This window comes from Amblyraja radiata, chromosome 9 (assembly GCF_010909765.2).
Source record: "Amblyraja radiata isolate CabotCenter1 chromosome 9, sAmbRad1.1.pri, whole genome shotgun sequence".
NCBI lineage: Eukaryota > Metazoa > Chordata > Chondrichthyes > Rajiformes > Rajidae > Amblyraja > Amblyraja radiata.
In genome coordinates this window covers 56845856-56870899 of record NC_045964.1, presented here as the reverse complement: position 1 = coordinate 56870899, position 25044 = coordinate 56845856, and the positions used below count along the sequence as shown (strand labels likewise).

The window sequence follows — 25044 nt, the reverse complement described above, 5'->3', positions numbered from 1 at the left end:
TCACCCGAGACTGCGAGTCCTTGATGTTGATTTGGTACAAGATGTTGCTGGAAGAGCGGCGACTCTTTGCGAATTGCCTCAGATGAAATCAACTAGTTTTTTTTAACACTACAATCATTGCACCCTTATTCATGTATGGTTCTGCTGGATTGTAAGGGGCACATTTTTATTTACTGGATTGTATGCACAAACAAAGCATTTTACTGTATCTAGGTACATGTGACATTAACTCCTGAGATGTACAATCTCATGTCTTTATCACTATCATCTATCTTTGTGATACGCTGAGAGAATGGAGCAGCTGGGCTTGTACACTCTGGAGTTTAGAAGGAGGAGAGGATATCTTATTGAAACATATAAGATTATTCAGGGTTTGGACGAGGCAGGAAACATGTTCCCGATGTTGAGGGAGTCCAGAACCAGGGGCCATTGTTTAAGAATAAGGGGTAAGCCATTCAGAACGGAGACGAGGAAACACTTTTTCACACAGAGAGTGGTGAGTCTGTGGAATTCTCTGCCTCAGAGGCCGGTTCTCTGGATACTTTCAAGAGAGAGCTAGATAGGGCTTAAAGATAGCTGAGTCAGGGGATATGGGGAGAAGGCAGGAACGGGGTACTGATTGGGAATGATCAGCCATGATCACATTGAATGGCGTTGCTGGCTCGAAGGGCCGAATGGCCTACTCCTGCGCCTATTGTCTTCCCTGATCACTTCTTTCCACACAATTATAAGGAAACATAGGCCATTACATAGTGTTTGTGGTATGATATCCATGTCTCTGTACCAAGAGCAATGCCATAATGGTGAAACAGGGAAATCCATCCTGATCGAATAATTGTGCGACACACCGATATTATGCCAAATATTGAGAAACCATATCCCAATCTTGGTGGCGCAGAGGTGGAGTTGCTGCCTCGTGGCACCAGAGACTCAGGTTCGATCCTGACCTCAGGTGCTGTCTGTGTGTGATGTTTTGCACATTCCCCCTGTAACCACGTGGATTTCCTCTGGGTGCTCCGGTTTCCTCCCACACAGCACTTCCACACCTCAAAATTTTTTTCCTTTAAATAGTATCCCAAATTTCCTGAATTTTCCTGAAATTCCCCAGCTGCGCAAGTGTGACTGCCGCCCCAACTGCGCACGAGTGGATACCGGGACCACTGCACACGCGCGGGGAGACGGCGTCATTTTGCGTCCCTACCGCGTCACCGGCGCCATTTTCAATTTTGACTCGGCTGACGGGCCTCCCCCAACTGCGCAGGCACGGGTGGTCATAAATCTACTTTTTTCCCCCCAAATCATCCCGCGGGCCGATTTGGACCCCTTCTCGGGCTGGATGCGGAAATTTCCCCAAATTAGTTAATTTCCCTAAAATTACTCGAAGACAACCAGAATTTCCCGAATTTCGGGTAATTTCTTTCAGAACAGAAACACAGCTCCCATATGCATCGCAAAGACTTTATGCATGGTTGTCGGATAATTGCCTCCTCAGTAAATTGCCCCTGGTTCTGTAGGGAGTAGATGAGAAAGTGGGAAAACATGGAACTAGTGTGAATGGGTGATCAATGGTCGGCATGGACTCGGTGGGCCGAAGGGCCTGTTTCTACGCTGTATTTCGAAACTTTTTGATTGGTGAAAATGTCGTTCAATAACGCACACGCAAAATAAAAGTTTAAAGATTTTTATTTAACGGCTTGAAGAAATTCTGTTTCCACATAATCTATTTTTTACAGAATATTCCAAAATTGGACTGAAAATGTACACCATCTTGTGGAACTATTATCAATATTTGTGTGAAATTACTTTGATTTTAAGACAATGTATAATTTTATTCCAACATATACATGGGTGCATCCTTTAATAAAATAGGTTAAAAATCTGCAAAGATAACTAACTATCAAGAACTAAGACTGTTTTAAGTCTCTATATATATATTTCTGGGGTAAGGAAGTATACTCCCTACGGAAGCCTAAACTTTAGGCCACACTTATGGTGCCAACTGCCCCATGTTTAGTTAAGGGTCTTCCCTTATTTCAAGGCCTTTTTTTACAGAAGGATATGGTACAATATAATCATCTCCCTTCATATTTTACTGACCAGTCATCTGACCAACTCAAGAGTCCTGAACCATAGGATTACGCAGACTTCGAAACGTGAGATACAGGGAACTGCAGACGTCTGTTTACAAAAAAAAAAGATAAAAAGTACCGGAATAACACAGCAGGTCAGGCAGCATCTGTGGAGGACATGGATGTATGTTTGTAGTTGGGACCCTTCTTCAGAATGAAGGACACAAAATGCTGGGACATAAAAAGGGGGGGGGGGGGGGTCAGGCAGCATCTCAAGAGGACATGGATGGGTGACAAATCAAGTTGGGAGCCTTCTTCCGTGATTGTATGGGAGGGGGGGGGGGGGGGGGGGGCTGCTGGAATAGAGGAGGGACAAGACAAGGCATGGAAGGTTGATAAAGGTGAGGGAGGTTTTGATTGGCAGTTAGTGGATAAAGGCCAGAAATTCACAACGCAGGAAGGCCGCAGGAATCACAAAGGGGGAGCAATGACCAGTCTCACCCTGGTCACTCTCTCCCCTCTCCCTTCAATCAAGAGGTATAGAAGTGTGAAAACGCACACCTCCAGATTCTGGGACAGTTTCTTCCCAGCTGTTATCAGGCAACTGAACCATCCTATCACCAACTAGAGATCGGTCCCGACCTACCTGAAGACGGGTCTCGACCCGAAACGTCACCCATTCCTTCTGCTGCCTTTAGAGATGCTGCCTGTCCCGGTGAGTTACTCCAGCATTTTGTGTCTATCTTCAGTGTAAGCCAATATCTGCAGTTCTTTTCTACACATACCGTCTAAATCTTTGGGGACCTTTGGGCTGCTATCTTTATTCGGACTTTACTTGACTTTATCTTACACTGAACGTTATTCCCTTTATCCCGTATCTGTACACTGTGGATGGCTTGTTTGACAAGATGTGTCGTCTTTTCACTCATTGGTTAGCCCGCAACAAAAATGCTTTTCTCTGTACCTCGGTACACGTGACAGTAAACTAAACTGGCAGGGAGAAGGTCTCCTATTGGAGGGGGGAGAACTTCTTCAATGTAGGCAAACCTTGAGGAGTTTTTGTAGTGGAGCAAAAAATGTAGAACAAAGGAGTCAGGGGGATATGGGGAGAAGGCAGGAACGGGGTACTGATTAGGGAAGATCAGCCATGATCACATTGAATGGCGGTGCTGGCTTGAAGAGCCGAATGGTCTACTCCTGCACCCATTGTCTATTGAAGGGTGGTGCATCTGTGGCATTCTTTGCCACAGACAGCTATGGAGGCCAAGTCAATGGATATTCTTAAGGCAGAGGTAGATAGATACTTGATTACTACAGGTGTCAGGGGTTAAGGGGAGAAGGCAGGAGAATGGGGTTAGGAAGGAGAGATAGATCACCCATGATTGAATGGTGGGGTAGACATGATGGGCTGAATGGCCATCATCCAGCTCCTTTCACTTATGAACCACAGATGCTGGTTTACAAAAAAAGGGCACAAAGTGCTGGAGTAACTCAGTGGGTCAGGCAGCATCTCTGGAGAAAAATGATGGGTGACGTTTCGGGTCGGGACCTTTCTTCAGACTGGGCTGGAAGTTGGCTTGCATCTCCCTGCTCTTCCGGCAACCTCCTCTGTGTGGAATCATAGGGATAATATTCCCGCCTCCTGTGCCCAGAATCCTCAACCTTCGTTCCATTACTCCAGCCAAACATGTTTTGAGATTTGATGCATTCCAGTTTTGGCAGTAACACACCCCTTCATGCAGCAAAGCTTCTACATTCAGGAGATAAAGACACAAAAAGCTGGAGTAATTCAGCGGGACAGGCAGCATCTCTGGAGAGAAGGAATGGGTGACGTCTCGGGTCGAGACTAAATTTATACCCAGGCAGAAGAGCAAAATAACTTTAAAAAGATTGCTTCTTATATTACAAAAACTCTTTCACTCACACCACTCACATGAAGCTTCACTTCAGAATCATACTCCAGTGTACACATGACAACATACATGTTTGGACTGTTTGCAACACGCAAACCTATTTCTTTGGAACGTGTATACATGCATGCACGTCAGGGGTTATGGGGAGAAGGCAGGAGAATGGGGTTAGGGGGGAGAGATAGATCAGCCACGATTGAATGGCGGAGTAGACTTGATGGTTCGAATTCTGCTCCTATCACTTATGAACTCACCAGTGTCCAAAGATAGGCACAAAGTGGGTCAGGCAGCATCTCTGGAGAAAAAGGATGGGTCCCGACGGGTGAAGAAGGGTCCCGACCCGAAACGTCGCCCATTGTTTTTCTGCACAGATGCTGCCTGATCTGCTCAAGTTGCTTCAGCACTTTGTGTCTATCCTCAGTATAAACCGACATCTGCAGATCCTTTCTACACTTTATCAGTGACCAAACTTGATGTAACCTCTCTTACAGACTATGCCTGTCAGATTGTGGTGGACAGACGGGGGGGGGGCAGGATCGGTGCCGGTGAGCGGGTCTCCCCTCCAGCGCCCCAGGTGGCAGTCTGGGGGTTCAGAGGTCGGCTGCGGGAGGCGAGGGCACGGTGTGTTCGCGGGTCGAGGTATCGGTGGAGAGGGCGGCTGGAGGCCCTGCTGCAACCTGGGGCTTTATTAGACCGGGGGCCGCTGGAGGCCTTGCAGCAGCCTGGGGCTTTATTAGACCGAGGGCCACTGGAGGCCCTACAGCAGCCTGGGGCTTTATTAGACCGGGGTGCGCTGGAGGCCCTGCTGCAACCTGGGACTCCCTTAGACCGGGGGGGGGGCACTCCAAGAAGGCCGAGCGCGCGGATCAGACGCGACCTGCAGCAGCACGGAGCGGTGGAGGACATCGACAACATCGCCTGGACAGGCCGACCCCTGCAACTCCGGCCCAGTGCCGTCGCCAGGACAACCGGCCTTTAAGACCAAGGTAAGACTCCACATTTCTAACAACTTTGAACTTGAAGGATGCAAGATGGCGCCAGAAAGGTGGCGACTCTTTTGTACTGCCTCAGTGTCATCTACTCTTCCTACACTCTTGCATTTAATTAGAACTGTGTCTATGTATAGTCAAAATTTTACAGAACTGTGTACAAAATAGGAATTTCACTGCATCTGGATACAAGTGACAATAAAGTACCTTTGAAGATTTTACGGAAGAAAAAGTGGATTCTGTATTTCCATCCAGTGGACATAATTGTAAAAATTGGCTATTAAAGGTTTTTCTAAAGTCATTGGGATGTCACCACTCAATATAGAATATTCTTTATAATAATGTTTAAAAATGTACAATCGAGATTAAAAACCCAGCATTGCATAAACTAGTCATCAGAACGGCAGCTGTAAACGGGAGGGTGATTGCGACTATTTGGTGCCTGTCAGCTGGAGAAGAGGTGGCCCCGATGACTCCAGGTCTAGGTGCAGAAGAACGATCATCCAGTAGACCACCATCCACAGCAAGATGATCAGGTAGGGCAGCTGAGGGTGCACAGGGGGAGATCCTGATGTTGTCTCGCCGTAGTGGTCCCCGGCCTCGCTGCCACGAGCAAATGTCGACGGACGTGGCCTGTGAGACTCTAGGGTCGACCTGCAGGAGACACCAACACATTTATCTTTGGAGTGAAGATAAGACACAGAAACTTGGAGTAACATTAGCAAATTTGCAGATGACGCAAAGCTGGGTGGCAGTGTGAACTGTGAGGAGGATGCTATGAGAATGCAGGGTGACTTGGACAGGTTGGGGGAGTGGGCAGATGCATGGCAGATTAAGTTTAATGTAGATAAATGTGAGGTTATCCACTTTGGTAGCAAAAACAGGAAGGTAGATTACTATCTAAATGGCATCAAATTGGGAAAAGGCGAAGTACAACAGGATCTGGGGGGTCCTTGTACATCAGTCTATGAAAGTAAACATGCAGGTACAGCAGGCAGTGAAGAAAGCGAATGGCATGTTGGCCTTTATAACAAGAGGAATCGAATATAGGAGCAAAGAGGTCCTTCTGCAGTTGTACAGAGCCCTAATGAGACCACACCTGGAGTATTGTGTGCAGTTTTGGTCCCCTAATTTGAGGAAGGACATTCTTGCTATTGAGGGAGTGCAGCGTAGGTTTACAAGGTTAATTCCCGGGATGACGGGACTGTCATAAGCTGCGAGAATGGAGCGGCTGGGCTTGTACACTCTGGAGTTTAGAAGGATGAGAGGAGACCTTATTGAAACATATAAGATTATTAAGGGTTTGGACACGCTAGAGGCAAGAAACATGTTCCCGATGTTGGGGGAGTCCAGAACCAGGGGCCACCGTTTAAGAATAAGGGGTAAGCCATTTAGAACGGAGACAAGGAAATTTTTTTTAACACAGAGTTGTAAGTCTGTGGAATTCTCTGCCTCAGAGGGCGGTGGAGGCCGGTTCTCTGGATACTTTCAAGAGAGAGCTAGGTAGGGCTTAAAGATAGCTGAGTCAGGGGATATGGGGAGAAGGCAGGAACGGGGTACTGATTAGGGATGATCAGCCATGATCACATTGAATGGCGGTGCTAGCTCGAAGGGCCGAATGGCCTACTCCTGCACCTATTGTCTATTGTCTATGAGATATGTGAACTTCACTTGGGTATCTTACAAGTCAGTGGTTCTAACACTCCCCTCCACCTTGTCCCCTACCTCCAGCCTAGGCGTTCAGCCAGGTCCAATGTTCTCCACATTGTTTCTCTAATGAGATCACACCTTCCCGAGCCAACAATGGACCTACCAGGCACCGCCCTGTCTGAGGTCATTTGTGGCTGGCCTTGATTGACCCTGGTCTTTTCTTGCTTCCAGCTCTTCACCCCCCCCCCCCCCCCCTACTAACAGTCCGAAGAAGGGCCCTGACCGGAACATCACCTATCCATGTTCTCCAGAGATGCTGCCTGACCCGTTGAGTTCCTCCAGCACTCTGTGTCTATCTTAGAAACATAGAAAATAGGTGCAGGAGCAGGCCATTCGGCCCTTCGAGCCAGCACCGCCATTCAATATGACCATGGCTGATCATCCACAATCAGTACCCCGTTCCTGCTTTCTCCCCCATATCCCTTGATTCCCTTAGCCCGAAGAGCTAAATCTTTAGTCTAAACCTGCATCTGCAGCTCTTTCTTTCTACGTGAAACATGCAGGTACACGATGTGAGATTACAGCTTCATATTTGAACGTTTGCCATGGAATGTGTTTGTTGACATGGCCTGTAGTGTGGGTGGGAAGACCAGACTTTGTCCCTGCCTGATTTACCCAGATACAAAGCAGTGACAGCGCAGAAACAGGCCCTTCGGCCCACCGAGTCCGTGCCGACCAGCAATCCCCGCACGTTAACACCGCCCTACACACACTAGGGACAATTTACACTTTTAAAGCGCTTTCTCACGGGGCGACTTGACGTAAGATGTAACCAGAGTGAAGTGGTCGTGGTCTTAGCACGATATCACACGATATAACGGGGGGGTAGATAAAGAGTTCCCACGGGTACTCGGCATTTCTGTTATTTGTGCGAGTGACTTGTCCGTCTCCCGAGCTTTCCCGTTAAATCTTGAATGAACATTGTGAATCCCCATTCATAAAAGAGAAGGTAATTGCGCGGGAGGGTTAATAATTGACAATCTGCTGCTGCCTGCCCGCTGAGTTAAAAAGTTCCCACGGTCACGATACACAGTGTATCGTGAGTCTTGCGTGGGAACTTTTTAACTCAGCGGGCAGGCAGCAGCAGATTGTCGCTCCCTCCAGTTGCACCCCACCTACACCCCTCTGCTTCCCGGCCATGTGTGTGACCCCTTCCCTCCCCTCTTCAGCTCCCCGCCCATTGCACCGGCGCGGGGGTTTTGCACTGTCTTCACGTCGGCGATGCCAGCAGGTCAGTGCCAGTCACCGGAGACGTCAGGACCAACGGGACACCGACCCCCAGGCCCACTGCAAGCACTGAGATCCCAGAGACCCACAGCCAGCAGCAGCGCAGCCCCAGTTCCAACTCCAGAGGAACACGCTCCCCGTAGGGACAGAAGCTGATGGCTGTGCAAGGTATGTCTTGTTCTTGGGGTTGCGGATGAGGGGGCGCAGCTCGGGCTGTGACGTCTCCGGCCACCCCCCTGTACAGGAGCTGAGACTGGGAACTGTGGGGTTGTTTGCAGGTGCAGAGGGAGGGGGCAAGGGCGGTACAGTTCACAGTCTCAGCTCCAGTCCAGGGGGGTGGCTGGAGACGTTAGGACCAACGGGACACCGACTGCAAGCACGGAGATCCCAGAGACTCACAGCCAGCAGCAACTCTAGCCCAGCCCCGCTCCAACTCTAGAGGAACCCGGGTTGCGGATGAGGGGGCGCGGATTCCTCTGGAGTTGGAGGGACAGGGAGACACAGCGGCTTTTGAGAATGGTGGGCAATCACTTCCAAAGTTCTGCCCACACAGTCAGTACACCTCTCCTACACTTGTCTCCCGCACTAAGATCATCTCGCAGAGAATGATCCCAGCCTAACAGCATGTTCATTCCAGATTACTCACCTTCTGTCCCCTCTGTCCAGCTTCCGGGTTCACCGTTCGCAGGAGTTCCCACGGTATACGCAAGAGTTAATACGGAAATCGCACTGGCCACTACGTGCATATAATGTTGCAATCTTCAACCACAAGTGTACAAGTCACTCTTGGAGAAATTCAAACTTGCTTGAATTTTCTCTCGAGTCACCAAGTTACACGAGTACCTGTCGTTAGCGCCACGGTGGTCCACGGTGGTCCACGAATGCCGTACGGTTATCGCACGGGGTTCCCACGATGTTCAACTCTGGTTAACTCTTGCTTCAAGTCGCCCCGTGAGAAAGCGCTAATACCAAGCCAATTAGCCTACAAACCTGCACGCCTTTGGAGTATGGGAAGGAACCGAAGATCTCATGATAAGTTTTAAACTGAAATTTGAGAGGGAGAAGGTGAAATTGGATGTGTCGGTATTGCAGCTGGGCTACAGAGGGAGGAGCTGGCCAAAGTTGACCAGAAATGGACCCTAGCAGGGATGACGGTAGAACAGCAATGTCAGGAATTTTCCTGGGAATAGAAACATAGAAACATGGATAAATAGGTGCAGGAGGAGGCCATTCGGCCCTTCGAGTCCAGCACTGACATTCATTGTGATTGTAGGCTGATCGTCCCCAATCAATAACCCGTGCCTGCCTTCTCCCCATATCCCTTGATTCCACTAGTCCCTAGAGCTCTATCTAACTCTCTCTTAAATCCATCCAGTGACTTGCCCTCCACTGCCCTCTGTGGCAGGGAATTTTAGACTCCATTATAAGGGATCAGGTTACGTAGTACTTAGAAGTTCACAATAAAATAGGCCACAGTCAGCACGGCTTTGTGAAGGGAGGTGTTGCTTGACAAATTTGCTGGAATTCTTAGAAGTAAATAGCAGGACAGACAAAGGAGAGTCAGTAGACTGTTGTTTACTTAGATTTCCAGAAAGCCTTTGATAAGTTGCCACACGTGAGGCTGCTAAGGAAGATGAGAGCCCACGGTATCAAAGGGCAGATACTAGCGTGGATCGCAGGTTGGCTGGATGGCAGAAGGCAAAGAGTGGCAATAAAGGGGGCTTTTACTGGTTGGCTGCCAGTGACTAGCGGAGTTCCGCAGGGGTCGGTGCTGGGGCTGCTACTCTTCACGTTGTATATTAATGATTTGGACGAGGGGATTGAAGGCTTTGTGGCCAAGTTTGTGGATGATACGACAATAGGTGGAGGGGCAGGTAATGTAGAGAAAGCAGGGACTTGGGCAGGTTGGGAGAGTGGGCAGAGAAGTGGCAGATGGAATATAGTGTAGCAAAGTGTGGAGTCATGCATTTTGGTAGCAGGAATAAAGGTGTAGACTATTTTCTAATTGGGGAGAGAATCCAGAAATCGGAGATGCAAAGGGACTTGGGAGTGCTGGTGCAGGATTCCCAAAAAGTTAATCTGCAAGTCGAATCGGTAGTAAAGAAAGCAAACTCAATGCTAGCATATATTTCAAGAGGACTTGTATACAAAAACAGGGATGTAATGCTGAGGCTCTATAAGGCGCTGGTCAGGCTGCATCTGTAGTATAGCGAGCAAATTTGGGCACCATATCTGAGGAAGGATGTGCTGGCTCTGGAGCGGGTCCAGAGGAGGTTTACAAGAATTATCCCAGGAATGAGTAGGTTAACATATGATGAGCGTTTGTCGGCACTGGGCCTGTACTCGCTGGAGTTTAGAAGAATGAGGGGGGAACCTCATTGAAACATGCAGAATAGTGAAAGAATACAGAATGTGGAGAGGATGTTTCCACTGGTGGGAGAGTCCAGGACTAGAGGTCAGAGTCTCAAAATTAAAGGACGTTCTTTTGGGAAGGAGATGAGGAGAAATTTCTTGAGTCAGAGGGTGGTGAATCTGTGGAATTCTTTGCCACAGAAGACTGTGGAGGTCAAGTGTAGGATATTTTTAAGGCAGAGATAGATAGATTCTTGATCAGTAGGGGTGTCATGGTTTACGGGGAGAAGCTAGGAGAATGGGGTTAGGAGGGAGAGATAGATCAGCCATGATTGAATGGCGGAGTAGACTTGATGAGCCGAATGGTCTAATTCTACTCCTATCACTGGTGACATGACTTATCTCTGAGAAACAGCAGGCGGTGGTGACGAGGAGAACGTACCTGGTTGTGAGGCTGATTTGCTCAGTCGTTTGTGTCTCATTCAGCATCGACGGACAATCTGTAAACTGTTGTTCAAAAAGTTAATAACACACTCGTTTTCAGACCACTGCAAAATTCACATTTGATAAACGCGGCTCTCTGGCAGAGAACGAAACCCTCGCATTGTCCGCTGGCTGCTCAGAACTAAAGCTTACTCGGACCAATAGTCTGCTACTACTGCCGCCCCATATATGATTACATGATGACAATCGAGCCGTCCACAGTGTACAGACTGCATAAAGTGCAAAATAAAGCCCAGTAAAGTCCAATTCAAGATAGTGCAGAGGTGCTGCCTGACCCCGCTGAGTTACTCCAGTGCTTTGTGCCAAAAGACAATAGGTGCAGGAGCAGGCCATTCGGCCCTTCGAGCCAGCACCGCCATTCAATGTGATCATGGCTGATCATCCCCAATCAGTACCCCGTTCCTGCCTTCTCCCCATATCCCCTGACTCCGCTATCTTTAAGAGCCCTATCTAGCTCTCTCTTGAAAGCATCCAGAGAACCAGCCTCCACCGTCCTCTGAGGCAGAGAATTCCACAGACTCACCACTCTCTGTGAGAAAAAGTGTTTCCACGTCTCCGTTCTAAATGGCCTACCCCTTATTCTTAAACTGAGTATGAGATTCTTAAACTTGTGCTGTGCATCCTGTACCTCGGTCCATGCCGAAGGGTCTGCATCTTCAAAGTGTTCCTCCTGCAGTTGCCCAGGTTCCAGCCACAGCTCCATGCCATCCTGCTTGTTCACCTCTTCTTGCCAGGAGGTTACATGGTGCTCATCCTGAGTAGAAAGGGAATCAAGAGGCCCCTGCTAGTTTGGAGAACGTTGGCACAAAACAGCAGCAGTGACCCCCCCCCCCCCAGACGGACTCCGACCTCGGGTGCTGCCTGTCTGTGTGTGTGGAGTTTGCATGTTCTCCCTGTGACCGCCCACGTGGGTTTCCACCGGGTGCTCCGGTTTCCTCCCACATCCCAAAGACCAGGCATGTGCCATGAGTGATTGCTCAGGGGAGGCAGTCAGTCGGCTTTTAAAAATCTTAAAAACCGCGCATGCGCAGATTGTTCTCCTCTCCGGTAGGCAGCCAGTCGACTTTTATAAAGTAATTTGTCTTCAATAGGCAATAGGAGCAGGAGTAGGCCATTCGGCCCTTCGAGCTAGCACCACCATTCAATCTGATCATGGCTGATCATCCCCAATCAGTACCCCGTTCCTGCCTTCTCCCCATATCCCCTGGCTCCGCTATCTTTAAGAGCCCTATCTAGCTCTCTCTTGAAAGCATCCAGTGAACTGGCCTCCACCGCCCTCTGAGGCAGAGAATTCCACATACCCTTCAAAAGCCTGATCTCTTAATAAAGTATTTAAATACATGTAGCTCAAAGAAATGTGCTTACCACATTATTTGTACACGAACTCCATTCTTCTCTCTTTGTTTCTTAAGATACTCTTAAGATAATGACACTCCATGTTTGAAAAATCCGGCAAGAACCTTGCGCTGCGCAGTGCATGCACGCAGCCCACGGTGCAAAGGCAGAATTTCAGCTGCCTTTATAGATCATTGTCATTGATGGCTTGAAGCAGCGGCGACGGCACGTAAGTTGCACATACATTCACGTGTTACATGTACTGCGGATGAAAGGCACGGAGAATTATGCCTACGCCAAGAGATTGGTCTCTTAGATAGGCATTATACTCCTGTGCCTTTACTATTTAATAATGACCATTTTATAATTTTAGTCAGGATAGGCACTGCCTACCTTGCCCACCCTGCCGGCACGTGCCTGCCAAGGACATACAGGTCTATAGGTTAATTGGCCCTCTGTAAATTGCCCCTAGTGTGTAGGGAGAGGATCAGAGAGTGGGTTAACATGGAACTAGGAACAAGAGCCCTATCTAGCTCTTAAAGATAGCGGAGTCAGGGGATTCAAGATTCAAGAGAGTGTTGGGGATGGGGATGGGGATGATCAGCCATGATCACATTGAATGGCGGTGCTAGCTCGAAGGGCTAAATGGCCTACTCCTGCACCTATTGTCTATTGAGCGGGGAAGAATCTGTTTCTGAATCTGGAGGCGTGTGCTTTCAAGCTTCTGCATCTTCTGTTCGATGAGAACAATGTTTCCTGGTTGCAGGTGTAATACCTACCGACCTACTGCTTGGAGCCAACCCACGTCTTTTCCAGATAGACAATAGACAATAGGTGCAGGAGTAGGCCATTCAGCCCTTTGAGCCAGCACCACCTTAATAGAATAACTTCATTTACAGTTCTTTCTCCTTCAAAATACCCCTGATATTGAAAAAATCCTTCTCCTCCTCCTCCTCCTCCTGTATTAGACAGGAACGTGGATGGGGAAAGTTTGGAAGGATATGGACCAAACATGCGCAAATGGCACTAGCTTTGATGTGGCATCTTGGTTGGCATGGACGGGTTTGTCCGAAGGGCCTGCTGCTGTGTGACTGTGTGACTGTTAAAGGCACATGAGGGGTCAGATATGTGTGTGTTACACTCTGACTGTGCCTCACCCAGGCTGTGTCACTCACCACCAATTGTGTGAGACAATCCTCCTCAGAACCTTGATGGTCGCGGCTGGTTGCGATTCTCACACCTTCGGCATTGCTTGCAGCCGTTGAGCTGGGAAAATAACACACAAATCAAATTGTTTGCAAAGTAAGATTAAGTCAAAAAGAACTGCAGTTGTATAGGGCTCTGTTAAGATCACATCTGGAGTGTTGTGTACAGTTTTGGTCTCCTTATTTGAGGAAGGACATCCTTGTGATTGAGGCAGTGCAGCGTAGGTTCACGAGATTGATCGCTGGGATGGCGGGTCAGTCATATGATGAAAGATTGAAAAGACTAGGCTTGTATTCACTGGAGTTTAGAAGGATGAGGGGCGATCTTATAGAAACATATAAAATTATAAAAGGACTGGACAAGCTAGATGCAGGAAAAATGTTCCCAATGTTGGGAGAGCATAACCAGGGGCCACAGTCTTAGAATAAAGGGGAGGTCATTTAAGACTGAGGTGAGAAAAAAACGTTTTCACCCAGAGAGTTGTGAATTTATGGAATTCCCTGCCACAGAGGGCAGTGGAGGCCAAGTCACTGGATGGATTTAAGAGAGAGTTAGATAGAGCTCTAGGGGCTAGTGGAGTCAAGGGATATGGGGAGAAGGCAGGCTCGGGTTATTGATAGGGTACGATCAGCCATGATCACAATGAATGGTGGTGCTGGCTCGAAGGGCCGAATGGCCTCCTCCTGCACCTATTTTCTATGTTTCTGTTTCCTGCCTCTAGCGTGTCCAAACCCTTAATAATCTTATTTGTTTCAATAAGATCACCTCTCATTCTTCGAAATTCCAAGTATCATTGGTGGACAAAAATGCTGGAGGAACTCAACGGATGAGACAGCATCTATGGAGCGAAGGAATAGGTGACATTTCGAGTCGAGACCCTTCTTCAGACTGAATGGGTCAGCAATTCAGAATTCAGTCTGAAGTAGGGTCTCGACCCGAGACGTCGCCAATTTCCTTCACTCCATAGATGCTGCCTCACCCGCTGAGTTCCTCCAGCATTTTTGTCTACCTTCGGTTTTTTCCAGCATCTGCAGTTCTTTCTTAAACATAAAGTATCGTTGAATCGTTGGGGTGGGAGATGGCCACCTTCACGTGGTCCACCCTGTTTCGCCGAATGCAATCAACCTGGCGTGCACAAACAGAAGATCAAACAGAACAATGTTCAAGAAGGAACTGCAGATGCTGGAAAATCGAAGGTAGACAAAATTGTTGGGGAAACTCAGCGGGCGCGGCAGCATCTATAGAGTGAAGGAAATAGGCAACGTTTTGGGCCGAAACCCTTCCTCAGACAAGAACAAGTTGTCTTACAAACTTTAGGCTGCGCACGCCATACGCAAGAAGAAGTTTGAATCATTGAATCGTCTGGGAGGTGCGGATGCCCACCTTGAAGTCCCTGTGGCCTGCAGTACGGCAGGCTGGTAGAGGCTGGCATCAAACTCCCATCCATCCACAGACCTCTCCGCACCTTCTCCAATGCCCTCTGTACCACTGCTCGCCGCGTGTGACTGCAGTTGCCAGCGCTGCTCCTCCACCTCCTGAAAGATCAACGTATACCCCTCGATCAGACAACCTCCATGTTGACATTCAGCGATCACACAAGACCACTCCGCTCGGTTCGCAATAACCAACCTGATCTCCCGGTGGCTCAGCACTTCAACTCCCCCTCCCATTCCCATTCCCAATCCAACCTTTCTGTCCTGGGCCTCCTCCATGGCCAGAGTGAGTCCCACTGCAAATTGGAGGAGCAGCACCTCATATTTCGCTTGGGTAGTTTATACCCCAGCGGTATGAACATTGACTTCTCCAATTTCAGGTAGTCCTTGCTTTCTCCCTCCTTCCCCTCCCCTTCCCAGCTCTCCCACAGCCCACTGTCTCCGCCTCTTCCTTTCTTCTTCCCGCCCCCCCCCCCACACCAGTCTGTAGAAGGGTCTCGAGCCGAAACGTCGCCTATTTCCTTCGCTCCATAGATGCTGCCTCACCCGTTGAGTTTCTCCAGCGTTTTTGTCTACCCAAGAATATTACCTCTGCTTTCTCCCTCCTTCCCCTCCCCAGCTGCCTGTCCCCCTGAGTTACTCCAGCATTTTGTGTCTGCCTTCCATTGACTCCATCGACACCTCACACTGCCTCGGCAAGGCCAGCAGCATAATCAAGGACGAGTCACATCCTGATCACTCCCTCTTCTCCAGTCTCCCATCAGGCAAGAGGTACAGAAGTGTGAAAACGCACGCATACCTCCAGATTCAGGGAGGTGTGTGTTACACTCTGACTGTGCCTCACCCAGGCTGTGTCACTCACCACCAGTTGTGGGAGGCAATCCTCCTCAGAACCTTGATGGTCGCGGCTGGTTGCGATTCTCATATCTTCGGCATTGCTTGCAGCCGTTGAGCTGGGAAAATAACACACAAATCAAATTGTTTGCAAAGTAAGATTAAATCAAAAAGAACTGCAGTTGTATAGGGCTCTGTTAAGATCATAGAAACATAGAAATTAGGTGCAGGAGTAGGCCATTCGGCCCTGGAGTGTTGTGTTTGATCAAAGATTATAGAGGAGCTCCTCTATAATCTTTGGTTTTGATCTCCTAATTAGAGGAAGGACATCCTTGTGATTGAGGCAGTGCAGCGTAGGTTCACGAGATTGATCGCTGGGATGGCGGGACTGTCATATGATGAAAGATTGAAAAGACTAGGCTTGTATTCACTGGAGTTTAGAAGGATGAGGGGGTTCTTATAGAAACATATAAAATTATAAAAGGACTGGACAAGCTAGATGCAGGAAAAATTTTCCCAATGTTGGGCGAGTCCAGAACCAGGGGCCACAGTCTTAGAATAAAGGGGAGGTCATTTAAGACTGATGTGAGAAAAAAGCTTTTTCACCCAGAGTTGTGAATTTATGGAATTCCCTGCCACAGAGGGCAGTGGAGGCCAAGTCACTGGATGGATTTAAGAGAGAGTTAGATAGAGCTCTAGGGGCTAGTGGAGTCAAGGGATATGGGGAGAAGGCAGGCTCGGGTTATTGATAGGGGACGATCAGCCATGATCACAATGAATGGCGGTGCTGGCTCGAAGGGCCGAATGGCCTCCTCCTGCACCTATTTTCTATGTTTCTATGTTTCCTGCCTCTAGCGTGTCCAAACCCTTAATAATCTTATTTGTTTCAATAAGATCCCCTCTCATTCTTCGAAATTCCAAGTATCATTGGTGGACAAAAATGCTGGAGGAACTCAACGGATGAGGCAGCATCTATGGAGCGAAGGAATAGGTGACATTTCGAGTCGAGACCCTTCTTCAGACTGAATGGGTCAGCAATTCAGAATTCAGTCTGAAGTAGGGTCTCGACCCGAGACGTCGCCAATTTCCTTCACTCCATAGATGCTGCCTCACCCGCTGAGTTCCTCCAGCATTTTTGTCTACCTTCGGTTTTTTCCAGCATCTGCAGTTCTTTCTTAAACATAAAGTATCGTTGAATCGTTGGGGTGGGAGATGGCCACCTTCACGTGGTCCACCCTGTTTCGCCGAATGCAATCAACCTGGCGTGCACAAACAGAAGATCAAACAGAACAATGTTCAAGAAGGAACTGCAGATGCTGGAAAATCGAAGGTAGACAAAATTGTTGGGGAAACTCAGCGGGCGCGGCAGCATCTATAGAGTGAAGGAAATAGGCAACGTTTCGGGCCGAAACCCTTCCTCAGACAAGAACAAGTTGTCTTACAAACTTTAGGCTGCGCACGCCATACGCAAGAAGAAGATTGAATCATTGAATCGACTGGGAGGTGCGGATGCCCACCTTGAAGTCCCTGTTGCCTGCAGTACGGCAGGCTGGTAGAGGCTGGCATCAAACTCCCATCCATCCACAGACCTCTCCGCACCTTCTCCAATGCCCTCTGTACCACTGCTCGCCGCGTGTGACTGCAGTTGCCAGCGCTGCTCCTCCACCTCCTGAAAGATCAACGTATACCCCTCGATCAGACAACCTCCACGTTGACATTCAGCGATCACACAAGACCACTCCGCTCGGTTCGCAATAACCAACCTGATCTCCCGGTGGCTCAGCACTTCAACTTCCCCTCCCATTCCCATTCCCAATCCAACCTTTCTGTCCTGGGCCTCCTCCATGGCCTGAGTGAGTCCCACCGCAAATTGGAGGAGCAGCACCTCATATTTCGCTTGGGCAGTTTACACCCCAGCGGTATGAACATTAACTTCTCCAATTTCAGGTAGTCCTTGCTTTCTCCCTCCTTCCCCTCCCCTTCCCAGCTCTCCCACAGCCCATTGTCTCCGCCTCTTCCTTTCTACTTCCCGCCCCCCCTCCCCCCCACCCCCACATCAGTCTGTAGAAGGGTCTCGACCCAAAACATCGCTTATTTCCTTCGCTCCATAGATGCTGCCTCACCCGCTGAGTTTCTCCAGCATTTTTGTCTACTCAAGAATATTACCTCTGCTTTCTCCCTCCTTCCCCTCCCCCTCCCCAGCTGCCTGTCCCGCTGAGTTACTCCAGCATTTTGTGTCTGCCTTCCATTGACTCCATCGACACCTCACACTGCCTCGGCAAGGCCAGCAGCATAATCAAGGACGAGTCACATCCTGATCACTCCCTCTTCTCCCCTCTCCCATCGGACAAGAGGTACAGAAGTGTGAAAACGCACACACACCTCCAGATTCAGGGACAGTTTCTTCCCAGCTGTTATCAGTCAACTGAGCCATCCTATCACCAACTAGAGAGCGGTCCTGACCTCCCATCTACCTCAGTGGGGAATTTTAATTGGACTTTATCTCACACTAAACGTTATTCCCTTTATCCTGTATCTGTACACTGTAGACAGCTCGATTGAATCATGTATAATTTTCTTGCTGACTGGATTGCACACAACAAAAGGCTTTTCACTGTACTTTGGACACGCTAGAGGCAGGAAACATGTTCCCGATGTTGGGGGAGTCCAGAACCAGGGGTCACAGTTTAAGAATAAGGGGTAAGCCATTTAGAACGGAGACGAGGAAACACTTTTTCACACAGAGAGTGGTGAGTCTGTGGAATTCTCTGCCTCAGAGGGCGGTGGAGGCAGGTTCTCTGGATGCTTTCAAGAGAGAGCTAGATAGGGCTCTTAAAGATAGCGGAGTCAGGGGATATGGGGAGAAGGCAGGAACGGGGTACTGATTGTGGATGATCAGCCATGATCACATTGAATGGCAGTGCCGGCTCGAAGGGCCGAATGGCCTACTCCAGCACCTATTGTCTATTGTCTGTTTGCTGCACATGACAATAAATTGGGCAGCGTGGACTTGATGGGCCGAAGGGCTTGTTTCCATGCTGAATCATCCCCAAGACCAAAGAGCTACGCTGTACACTTTCTACACACGAGGATTGTTGGTTTTACAAAGCTGCACACTGGACCTTGTTATTTAGTCTGTTATGTAATGAAGAACATTAGACTTCTCCAATTTCAGGTAGTTCCTGCTTTCTCCCTCTTTCCCCTCCCCTTCCCAGCTCTCCCACAACCCACTGTCTCCGCCTCTTCCATTCTTCTTCCCCCCACCCCCCCCCACATCAGTCTGTAGAAGGGTCTCGAGCCGAAACGTCGCTTATTTCCTTCGCTCCATAGATACTGCCTCACCCGCTGAGTTTCTCCAGCATTTTTGTCTACCCAAGAATATTACCTCTGCCTCTTCACGCCATTCCTCTTCATCATCCTGACCATCTCCCCGAGACTCTTCGGGATCTCCATCCTTTGGTACCGAAGGCTTTTCATCCCGACGCCCGTTGACGCCGTCTGTGTCGGGCTGTTCATGAAACACGTCGGGCCACTGAAGGGGAGCAGACGTCTGTGCTGCAGACACGCATTTGGACGTCTCAGTTCCTGGCTGGGTGTTGGCTCCGGCTTCTGGGAGCGTGGAGTCATTCCAGGGGCCGGCTCCATCAGAGTCGGGGGAGTACAGAGTGTAGTCCGAGATGGTCAGACTCAGCCCCTGCAGCGAGAAGGCGCTGCCGAGCTCGGAACACGACTGGTAAGCTTCGTCCGTGAGTGGCGACGACTCTTCGTCGTGGTGAAGCTCGGCGTCGATCTCCTTCTGAGGACTAACGCCGCCGTCGGTAACGGAGTAAGCTTCCAGAACCTCGGAGACGGGCACGTTGTAATGAGGATAATAGACGAGGCTGTGCGGGATCACCGACAGCTTCTCTTCGTTGAAGAAGGCCGGGTGGAAGAGCTGGTGCTGTCGGGGAGACTGCTTCCCCTCTGTCTGCGTGCACGACTCCGAAACGGTCCGCTGCCGGGCGGGACTTCCCGCGCCGACGAGAAGGGCTTCGGGACACGACGACAGGCCTTGCGTGTGGTGCGAGCCGCAAGAGAGGGTGGCTGCTTCGTCCGTGGAGTCCTCCTGGGAGGAGACACTTGCCCCTGACCCAGAAGGTTGAGAAGTTTCACCAGACCCAAAGCCAGCGGTTTTTGCCGCACCTGGTGACCCGTCATCCGGGGAGAGATGGGTCGGGCAAGACGGGTCCTTATCCAACACCAGTATCTTCTCACCCATCGAAGACTTCCTCCTCACTGGATGTAACACCACGTAGATCTCCTCCACTGCTTCGGTGGCGCCAGGGCTAGGCGGCAAGGACCTGCGGTGGAGAGGCGAAGATGAGGATTCCCTCTCTCGAGGAGACGGAGTGTGTGAGCGATTGGATTGAGGGATGGCCGGGGGGGAAGTCGCTTCTCTCTGGGAAGGAACTCCACCCGTGAGAACATGGGGGCGATCATCTTCCCCGCGCAACGGCTGGACATGGAACACCTCGTTGGTCAAGGAGGAGTGGACATCCTCATTGGGGCTGCGTGGCGGCGAGGCGTCATCGTTGAACACATTGTAGCGCACCATTTCATGGCTCTTATAGGTTGCTTCTACAGCTAGATCTGAGGGTGCAGCTCCAGTGTTGCCGTAAGGGTTTTCCAGAGGAGGTTCAGAGGCATCTCCTAGAAGATCACTCTGTCGGGAAACACAAAGCAAGTAAACTTATTGGCCAAACATGTACCCTGAATCGTTTCAAGGTGAACAGTGCTTAGTTGGAGAAACAGCATCTCATATTTCATAGAAACATAGAAAATAGGTGCAGGAGTAGGCCATTCGGCCCTTCGAGCCTGCACCGCCATTCAATATGATCATGGCTGATCATCCAACTCAGTATCCTGTACCTGCCTTCTCTCCATACCCCCTGATCCCTTTAGCCACAAGGGCCACATCTGACTCTCTCTTAAATATAGCCAATGAACTGGCCTCAACTACCTTCTGTGGCAAAGAATTCCACAGATTAACCACTCTCTGTGTAAAAAACTATTTTCTCATCTCGGTCCTAAGAGACTTCCCACTTATCCTTAAACTGTGACCCCTTGTTCTGGACTTCCCCATCATCGAGAGCAATCTTCCTGCATCTAGCCTGTCCAATCCCTTAAGAATTTTGTACGTTTCTTTAAGATCCCCCCCTCAATCTTCTAAATTTTAGCGCGTACAAGCCAAGTCTTTCTTCATATGAAAGTCCTGACATCCCAGGAATCAGTCTGGTGAACCCTCTCTATGGCAAGAATGTCCTTCCTCAGATTAGGTTTTGTAAGCTTCACTTGAGAAGTTGACAACCCACCCCAGTGGTATGTTGACAGCCTAATTTGGGGAAGGACATTCTTGCTATTGAGGGAGTGCAGAGTAGGTTCACTAGGTTAATTCGCGGGATGGCGGGACTGTCATATGAGGAAAGAATGGAGCGGCTGGGCTTGTATTCACTGGAATTCAGAAGGATGAGAGGTGATCTTATTGAAACATATAAAATCATTAAGGGATTGCAGGAAAAATGTTCCCAATGTTGGGGGAGTCCAGAACCAGGAGGGTCACAGTTGAAGAATAAGGGGTAGGCCATTTAGGACTGAGATAAGGAGTAAGCCATTTAGAACGGAGACGAGGAAACACTTTTTCTCACAGAGAGTGGTGAGTCTGTGGAATTCTCTGCGGTGGAGGCAGGTTCTCGGGATGCTTTCAAGAGAGAGCTAGATAGGGCTCTTAAAAATAGCGGAGTCAGGGGATATGGGGAGAAGGCAGGAACGGGGTAATGATTGGGGATGATCAGCCATGCTCACATTGAATGGCGGTGCTGGCTCGAAGGGCTGAATAGCCTACTCCTGCACCTATTATCTATTGTCTATAAGGAAAAACGTTTTCACTCAGAGAGTTGTGAATCTGTGGAATTCTCTGCCTCAGAAGTCAGTGGAGGCCGATTCACTGGATGCTTTCAAAAGAGAGTTAGATAGAGCTCTAAGGGCAAGCGGAATCATGGGATATGGGGTGGAGGCATGAATGGGGTTTTGTTTTTGGATGATTAGCCATGATCACATTGAATGTCGGTGCTGTTTTGAAGGGCCGAATGGCCTACTCCTGCACCTATTTTCTATGTATCTATGATATTGATTACTTCAATGAGCCCCGGCATTCCCTCTCTCTCCATTCCTCCCCCACCCGAGTCGCACCAGCTTCTCATTCTCACCCAACAAACAGCTAACAATGGCCTGTTTCCTTTGTCATAGTTACTTTTTTGCATATCTTTCATTCATTAATTCTATATCTCTCTGTGTCGCCGTCTATATCTCTCGTTTCCCTCTCCCCCGACTATCAGTCTGAAGAAGGGTCTCAACCCGAAACATCACCCATTCCTTCTCTCCAGAGATGCTGCCTGTCCCGCTGAGTTACTCCAGCATTTTGTGTCTATATAGTGATTAGTTTAGTTTAGAGATACAACGTGGAAACAGGCCCTTCGGCCCACCGAGTCCGCGCCGACCAGTGATCCCCGCACATTAACACTCTCTGACGTGCACAAGAGACAATTTACTATTTTACCGAAGCCAATTAACCTACAAACCTGTACACCTTTAGAGTGTGGGATGAAACTAGAGCACCCGGAGAAAACACACGTGGTCACAGGGAGAACGTACATACTCCGTACAGATAGCACCCGTGGTCAGGAGGTGTATAAAATCATGAAGGGAATAGACAGGGTGAATGCTCAGTCTTTTACCCAGAGTAATGGACCAGAGGACAGAGGTTCAACGTGAGGGGGAAAAGGTTTAACAGAAACCTGGGTGACCTCCTGCCTCTCCTCTCTTCCAGCTTTCTTACTCTCCCACCCCCCCAACATTCGGTCTGAAGAACGGTCCCGACCAAAAACGTCACCTATCCATGTTCTCCACAGATGCTGCCTGACCCGCTGAAACGTCGCCTATCCATGTTCTCCACAGATGCTGCCTGACCCGCTGAGTTACTCCAGTGCTTTGTGTCCCTTTGTATAAAGCAGCATCTGCAGTGCCGAGTTTATTAGCCAAGTATTCACATACAAGGAATTTGCCTTGGTGCACGTATCTCCTACCTCGTCCATGTCAGGGAAGTGCTCCAGGAACTGTGACACGTAGGTGGTGATGGACTGCTCCTCAGGCCGCTCCACATCCACATCTACAGGGAAAAGGAGATGGTCAACATGAATGAATGAATGAATACGTTTATTGGCCAAGTATTCACATACAAGGAATTTGCCTTGGTGCTCCACCCACATATCAGAGTGACTACGATTCTCCCCATAGCCCAAGGAATCCTTCACCAGATACCGTGTAGGAAGGAACTGCAGATGCCGGTTTAAACCGAAGATAGACACAAAATGCTGGAGTAACTCAGCGGGATGGGCAGCATCTCTGGGGAGAAGGAGTGGGTGACGTTTTGGGTCGAGACCCTTCTTGAGTCTGAAGAAACGTCACCCATTCCTTCTCTCCAGAGGTGCTGCCTGTCCCGCTGAGTTACTCCAGCATTTTGTATCTATCTTCACGATACTGAGTGTACAGAAGGAACAGCGATAGATGATACCACCCTCCACAATGCTTCCTCCCACCTGGTGGCCTCGCCTTCCCACGGCGTGCCGGGAGCCCTCACTCACTCATTCACTCACCACTCACCCACTCATTAATTCACTCACCACTTCACGTCACTCACGAACCACTCACTACTCACTAACTCATTCACTCACAACACCATTACTCATTCACTCACTCACTCATCATTCGCTCACCACTCACTCACTCATCATTCAGTCATCATCAGTCATCATCATTATCATTCATCATTCACCATTCCTCACTATTCATCATTCACTCATTCATTCATCTAAATTCATTCATTCACTCATTCACTCACTCATTCATTCACTCATCACTCACTCATTCATACTCATTCATTCACTCATTCACTCACTCATTCATTCACTCACTCACTCACTCATTCATTCACTCATTCACTCACTCATTCATTCATTCACTCACTCACTCATTCACTCACTCACTCATTCATTCACTCATTCATTCGCTCATTCATTCGCTCATTCATTCGCTCACTCATTCGCTCACTCACTCACTCATTCACTCACTCACTCATTCACTCACTCACTCACTCACTCACTCACTCACTCACTCACTCACTCATTCATTCAAGGACGGGCTGTGTGAACAGCTAAAACTTTCAGAAAGGTCAAGTCAAGTCAAGTCACTTTTATTTCTATAGAACATTTAAAAAACAACTCTCGTTGGCCAAAGTACTTTACATTGGTGGAGGTACTAACGTTATACAACAGTGGTTCATAGATTAAGTCCAAACATCACTACATACATATAGCCCTCCCTCAGAGGACGTCAAGAAAGGCTTGAGAGTAAAGATGAGTTTTAAGTCTCGACTTAAAGGAGTCGATGGAGGGGGCAATTCTGATGGGAAGAGGGATGCTGTTCCACAGTCTAGGAGCTGCAACCGCAAAGGCGCGGTCGCCCCTTGAGCTTATGCCTAGACCGCGGGATGATAGGCACACAATGCTGGAGTAACTCAGTGCAGAGAAGGAATAGGTGACATTTCGGGGTCGAGACCTTTCCTCAGTCTGAGAGTCAGGGGTGATGGACATTAGAGATATGAAAAGGTACAGACCGAATCAGAGCCGGCACTGGCGCAGTGGGACTGACCCGTTATTTAGTCAGAGGGTGTTGAATCTGTGGAATTGATTGTGTGGAGGGAGCTTCACTCTGTGTCTGATCCTGATCTCAATTTATGAACCTCAACGCTACACGGTGCCTCAGGAAGGCCGTCAGCATCCACAGCGATTCCTCACACCCTTGCAATAGTCTGTTCGAACTCCTACCTTCCGGCAGACGTTACAAGGCCTTCTACGCCCGCACCTCCAGACTCAGGAACTGCTTCATCCCCAGAGCTATTGCTGCTCTGAACTGGCCCTGCTGAGTGTCCTCCACCCCCATGAACTGTCTCCCTCGGATGGTCACGTCGCACATCGACCCGGCACAGACACATTTGCACTTTACACTGTTTTACTGGTTTTTTTTATGTTTCTCGGGGTATCTAAATGTTATTAGTTGTTTAAGTTTCGGGGTCGAGACCCTTCCTCGAGAACAAAATAACAGTGCAACCATTCTGATTGAGACAGCTCCTCCCAACTATAACTTTTTTGATGTATGTAGATCTGGAAAAAGAGGTGGAGGGGTTGCTGCTATATTTAAAAATGTATTTCAGGGGAAACAGATGTCAATTGGTGATTTTCCATCATTCGAATACCTTTGTGTTGTATTGAAATGTTCCTCCAGAGTTCTCCTATTAATTATTTACAAGCCACCTAAATATTATGCAAATTTTTTCGATGACTTTACAGAATTATTGTCTAGCATCTCCACTGAGTTTGAC

The 25044-nt window shown here is 48.9% G+C and overlaps 1 protein-coding gene across 1 annotated transcript in view; it reads right to left on the bottom strand.

Annotated features, from left to right (window-relative positions):
• Window positions 1-5077: 5077 nt before the first annotated feature.
• LOC116977163 (calmin-like) overlaps window positions 5078-25044 on the bottom strand; it is a 64603-nt gene continuing 44636 nt past the window's right edge. Inside the window, exons 8-14 of the mRNA XM_033027525.1 lie at window positions 22691-22773; window positions 18955-20271; window positions 17087-17238; window positions 15598-15688; window positions 11390-11515; window positions 10700-10764; window positions 5078-5622 (exon numbers count right to left, since the gene is read on the bottom strand). Of these exons, the coding sequence (XP_032883416.1) occupies window positions 5400-5622; window positions 10700-10764; window positions 11390-11515; window positions 15598-15688; window positions 17087-17238; window positions 18955-20271; window positions 22691-22773 (2057 nt within the window). The 3' untranslated portion in view covers window positions 5078-5399. The remainder of the gene's footprint in view (window positions 5623-10699; window positions 10765-11389; window positions 11516-15597; window positions 15689-17086; window positions 17239-18954; window positions 20272-22690; window positions 22774-25044) is intronic.